Source organism: Drosophila suzukii, unplaced genomic scaffold, assembly GCF_043229965.1.
Source record: "Drosophila suzukii unplaced genomic scaffold, CBGP_Dsuzu_IsoJpt1.0 scf_23, whole genome shotgun sequence".
Taxonomy (NCBI): Eukaryota; Metazoa; Arthropoda; class Insecta; order Diptera; family Drosophilidae; genus Drosophila; species Drosophila suzukii.
Window position 1 is genome coordinate 72,809 of NW_027255910.1, and position 6,098 is coordinate 78,906.

General features: G+C 56.0%; 1 protein-coding gene across 1 annotated transcript; it reads left to right on the top strand.

Moving 5' to 3' along the window:
• The first annotated feature begins 2,289 nt into the window (after nt 1–2,289).
• Nucleotides 2,290–2,673, top strand: LOC139354799 (annexin A7-like). Its single transcript, XM_070999043.1, has one exon. The coding sequence runs from the start codon at nt 2,290–2,292 to the stop codon at nt 2,671–2,673; it is 384 nt and encodes a 127-aa protein (XP_070855144.1).
• The last annotated feature ends 3,425 nt before the right edge of the window (nt 2,674–6,098 follow it).

A 6,098-nucleotide genomic window follows, 5' to 3' on the forward strand; every position in this document is an offset into this window, starting at 1 on the left:
AGAAGATACGAAGAGATAGGAATCCAGGAGACACGGGGAAACGACCAATGGGCGCCACCTAACCGAGTACCGCGGGCAGCAGGCAACAGGAGCACCACGCGGAGGCCAATGGACACCACCACAACTGCAACAGATGCAACCAGCAAACAATGTTTGGAGGCCACCAAGTACAACACAAAAGGCCTCGTGAAACGACACACATCACAGACCCCCAGGGGGCCTGCCGAAAGTGCGGTGGTCATGGACACTGGACGCGGGGATGTCGGCACCAACGCCTGTTGTTCTGCTGGGTGTGCGGGAGAGTAGGCGTCAGGAGCGTCGAATGCTGCCAGCAGGCGGGAAATGCCCTGCGATCTCAGCCGCAGAGAGGCGAGCGGGGGTCGCAAGATGCTACCTCTTCAAACTAACGGGAAAGCTGATCGAGGAGGAGCAGCAGTTGTCCGCAGCGGTGACGATTGGTGGGGGCACATACAAGGCCACAATCGACACCGGGGCAACAGCAAGCTTTATAAGCAAAGAGCTGGCGGATGACCTGGCTGCCCTCGGAAAAATTACGAGGATACGACGGCAAGTTAGGTTGGAAGACGGAAGATGTGGCGGAATCGATGAGCAGCTGGAGGTGGAAATCGCGTTCGGGAACAAGCGAGTCAGCATGAGCCTGCTGATACTACCAGGGGTAGTGGATTCATTGGTGTTGGGATGGAACTTTCTAACACAAGTCGGTACCGAAATTAAGTGCGCTGGACACGAAGTGATAATACCGGCCAGGAACCGTCACAAGGGATGGCTCGAGGAGAAGTTGTCGGAGGCAGTCGTACAACGGGCAAGCGAAGATTACGACACGACGAAATTCCTGGAGGCAGAGCTATCGAGTTTCAGCAGCAAGAAGGGAGCGTCAAACATGGCAGAGCATCAGATCACGATGAAAGACGACAAACCAATAAAGCAGCGTTACTATCCCAAGAATCCGAAAGTTGAAGGGGAGATCAATGCGAAGGTGGACGAGCTTCTCCAAATGGGATACATAGAACACTCAACAAGCCCATACAGTTCTCCCATCGTGATGGTTAAAAAAAGACGGGCAAATGGAGACTATGCGTCGACTTTAGGCAAATCAACGCCAAGTCTATAAAGGATGCCTACCCGATGCCCGGAATAAATTATATTCTCGACCAACTGAGGGAAGCACGGTACATCAGCAGCTTGGACCTATAAGATGCGTACTGGCAAATCCCACTGAAAGCAGACTGCTGGTAGTATACGGCTTTTACAGTGCCGGGGAAAGGCTTATTCCAATGGAGAGTAATGCCATTCGGACTTCATTCGGCGTCTGCGACCATTCAACGGGTGCTGGACCGGGTGATCGGTTCCGAAATGTCGCCGCACGCATTTGGTTACCAGGATGACATCATAGTGATTGGGCGCTCGCTAGAAGAACACAAGGCCAACCTAAAGGAAGTGTTTCGACTGCTAAAGGAAGCAAATCTGAGGTTAAGCCCGGAGAAGTGCCAATTTTTCAAGAAAGAGCTGTTATATCTTGGTCATCGAGTTACTAGCGAGTGAATAGGTACGGATCCGGAAAAGGGAGCAGCCATCGCCGAACTAGAGCCACCATCCACAGTAAAAGAGCTCCGACAGTACCTGGGCGTAGCATCATAGTATTGCCGGTTTGTACCTGACTTCGCAAAAATAGTCAAACCTCTCAACGATATGCTACGCAAGGGCAATAAGTGGGCGAGGACAAAGGAACCTCAGACGGCGTTCGAAGAGGTGAAGGCAAGACTCGTCGCAGACCCCGTACTGGCATGCCCGGATTTCGACAAACCAATCATCTTGCAAACTGACGCAAGCGACTACGGCATCGGGGCAATCTTGACCCAGGAAACTGAACGAGGCGAAAAGGTAATCTCTTACTCAAGCCGAACGCTCAACGGCGCTGAGAAGAATTACTCAACGACCGAGAAGGAGTGCTTGGCAATCGTCTGGGCAATTCGAAAGCTCCGGATCTCCGGGCGGGGCGTCCCCGAGCCGGTCATCAGTTCCGACAGCGACGTCGAGTTGGTAGAGGACCCACGGGTGGAGCAGCGGCGATGGCGGCTTCGCAAAGCGGTCAACCGGGCCGACGGACTCATCCCGACTGGCGCGGCGGAGGAAGAGTGGGCCAGCGAAGAGCCGCCCCAGGAGCAGCTGGCTCCCAGTAGCTACGCAGAGGCTGTGGTAGCGGCTACGTGGGAATTTCGACGAAAGTGAGAGGCGCGAAGGCGGAGCGAGGAGCGGCGGTTGAAGGACATGGAGGAGTCACCGGAGTGGCAGGCCCAACTGCGGATGGCCGAGGAGGAGGAGCAGCAGCTGTGGGAAAACCCAGGGTACCCACCCACGCCAAGGTATGCGCCCGAGCCCTGCATCCCGCCGCAAGAAGTGGGAGACGACTGGGCGTCCTCACCTCCGCGGTGGCTGCCCGAAATCCCGCCCACAACGCGGTACGAGGGGTCACCACAGTGGACGCCAGCACGACCACCCACGCCGAGGTTCGAGCAGCCACCACAGCGGAAACAGCTCGAACGCGAGCAGCCACCACCGCAGCAGCAGCCACCACAGCGGCAACAGCTCGAACGCGAGCAGCCACCACCGCAGCAGCAGCTTGAGCGCGAGCAGCCACCACCGCAGCAGTAGCCACCACAGCGGCAGCAGCTCGAGCGCGAGCAGCCACCACCGCAGCAGCAGCCACCACAGCTGCAGCCACCACCGCGGCAGCAGCCACTACCGCAGCAGCAGCACCCACCGCAGCAGCAACACATCCGGACGGACATACCGGCGGCCCACGTGAGCCACAGCACCCGGACGTTCGTGGCCGAAGGGGTAAGGTGGCGGCAGCAGACGGTTGTCTGGACCTGGCCGGAGGGACCCGTAGAGGAGACGGCGGCGACGGAGGAGCCCGGATATGGGAAGAGAGTGGTCCCCGGGTAAGCCCGCTGGATCCCAGGACCCGCGGTAGACCGGAGCATTGGGCCCCACCGACGCCGAGCACCGGACCAACGACGCCAATGCCAACCGGAAGCGCGACGGTAACCGCGGAGCCAAATGGGCCGCTGGAGCGAGGACCCTGGGTGTGGCCTGAGCCCTTGGAGGGTGTCCGACCTCCGCTCAAGCGGCAGCACTCGGCGCCCGAAGTGTCCGAGGTGGTGGCACGGCCGAAATTGGCGCGGACAGAGGGCCAGCAATGGCGAGAGATCGCGGAGCATGAGTGGCCCGAAGGGATCGCGGAGGCACCGGCGCTAAAAGAGGCTCGCATCCTGGGCGGCAGGCGCAGCGTGCGCGTATGGAGAGAGGGGCGCGCGTTCCGCGTCCGGTTGGGGCTGGCGGGCACAAGAGTGTTCGAGGAGCGGCCGAATAAAATTTGAATAAAATAAACAAAACAGAATTTGAAAACCGGCATAGGACGGGAAACGCGGCTGAAACAGGGGCCAGAAGAAAGGGGCTTACATTGCAGCTCCGGCATCCTGAAATTCACGTTGGGTTAATACAGGAAGCAGCCAAACGATACCAAAATACTCACCTTCAGCGAAGCAAATGCGAAGTCCTCTCCGCACATGCCCTCAAGTGTTGCCAGCATGGAGCCAGGCTCAGCCGGCTGAGGACGATTGAAGGGCGAGAGAGAGAGACGAGTGGCGAGGGGCGACAGAGGTCGTATGGAGAGAGAAAGGATGAAATAGAAAGTAGTAAGGAAATGCGAAAACTTACCTAGAAAGTTGCAAAATCACCATGAGCCAGGGAAGGGGGCGCCTCGATAGGCGATCGATTGGCACTGGACGATAGTGCGATCGATGGGCACACGAAAATCAAACATCGGCCAAGGTGGAAATATCGAAACGAGCAGGTGGCAACGCCGCATTATCGTTATCGATATGCGAATAAACATCGATCACGCACGAATGGTGTGACCAGGCGGAGGAACCAATAAAAGGAGTAGAACGCAGCAATGAGCAGCGAGCTGGGGATCGATAGCCCACGAGTATCGATGTCCCAGTGGGGTCATGGAAAATATCGGCGCGGGAGATTCAAGTTGCTCTGAGGAGGATGACCAGCGCTGTGGAAACTCAACAGAGTTAAGAGCGTCGTGGGAGCATCGAGGGAGCAACCAGGGAGCGCCGCGGGAATCACAAGGACTCGAAGGCTAGGATAAGCAAGGAAACGCCGGAGAGTAGGAACAAGTTTTTAATGTTTCCCGAAGTAAGGGGGGAATGTAAGGAGTTGAATAACTCCCCACAAATAGAAGCAGCAGCAGATGGCCGGCCGTTTACCAGGTACGCGGCGAATTCGCGTAGTAACGGCGCGGCGAGGAGAATTTGGAGACTTAAATGGAGAACGAGAGAGTTTGGAGACCAAGGATGGAGAGCGAGAAAGTTTGGAGACCAAGGATGAAGATCGAGAGAGTTTGGAGACCCAGGGTGGAGAGCGAGAGACTTTGGAGACCTCGCGGGCAAGGCAAGACTGCCGTGTGTAAAAGCGGATAACGGGACTCAACCGGACTTTGGACTCTCGGCAGTGGAGCGGGACACAGGCGTGCCACCAGCACCACGGGAATCAGCGGGACGACAGCAGTGGGCGGAGCATCGATGGGAAGCGGTACGTGGAAGACAAGTGGGTCAACCAGGAGGCATGGACTTTGAACCCGGAGTGGAGAGATTCAGCGGGCCATACGCAATAGGGAAATAACGGTTTCCGGAGGCCCTATATAAGGCCGCAGAGCGCCGGCAGCTGGATCAGTCGATCACAAGGAGTCAAACCGTCAAGATCACTTAGATACCAAAGTAAACAATCAAACGACCGGATAATCTACAAGGGAGCAACAACAAGTCGAGTCGCCAGAGAAGCAGCGTCGTGGGAGCCTACAAGGAGCAAGATTGCTACGTCGAGACGTTCGGGATTGGGATACCAGGAATCTCCGAATTGAGACGCAGGTAGCTGAGGTCCAGAGGGCATCACACGGCTAGGTCAAGGCGGTCGATTAACCTTATCCACAAAGTCCTGGCGTTACGCCTGGAGAGAGTATAACAAGCCAGAAGGGAGAGCGGTCGATCGGTACGGTCTCGAGTGGAATTGTCCAGGAGAGCCCTACGGATTCGACTTGCGAGGTCCCGGAGCGGCGTGCCCGAGCCCCGAGTACCAAAAGGCACGCGGAAACGTCTCGGACCAAAGGCAAAAGGGTGAGGCTAGGGTGGAACGTTCGTTTACGCTAGGCGTGGAAGCGAAGTAAAGCGCGAGGCAGCTTCCTGGCGTTCCGCCTTGACTGTCCGCGCGGGCTGAGCGGAAACCCCAGTGGGACCATCCGGGACAGGGCAAGGGACAGGCGGCGGTGTGTCGAAAGGAGCGATCCTTGAGAGCGCAGATTCTGTTCACCCTAGTCTGAGAACGGTGACGCTTCCCTAAGCCCGTAAGGCTGATACCCCTCGCGAGTCCGAGTCGTTACCAGCAGTCACCAAGTCACGCGTGAGAAGCGAACAGCGAGCGAGCGTCTTCAGGGAGCTGCGAGGATCTTCAGAGAGCTGCGAGGATCTTCAGGGAGCTGCGAGAATCTTCAGGGAGCTACAGGACTGGAGCACCGAGTCATCAAGGCGAGAGGTCGTCGAGTCAATCAGGACAGTCGGAAGTAACGAAGGTCACAAGCAACGAGTCAAGGCCAACCAAGCTACTAGTACACTTGTAATAATATACCCACAATAAGCCGAATACGAACCCGTGAATTCTGTGCTTTCTCACTGAGCTACTGGGCGGTCACGTTAATATAAATTTGGTGGGACGAACACACAATATACTGAGCTAGCCGCACGAATCTCGTAGCGAGCAGACCACAAAAATCAGTTCGTTACACAATCCAATTGCTTCTTTGGACGGCGCCTCATCAATCGAATTAGTTTGCTTGGGAAATGGTGAAACGTATCGAGATTTCTCAAGTGTTTATTTACAACTTGGTGTGCAACTTAAAAAAATGATAACAACAGCATTGAAGGAAATGCTGTTGGTGTTGTAAACAATATTCTACCTTCAATATATAGAAGTTCGTCAGTTTATTTAAATAATATACTGGTATCGCAAAG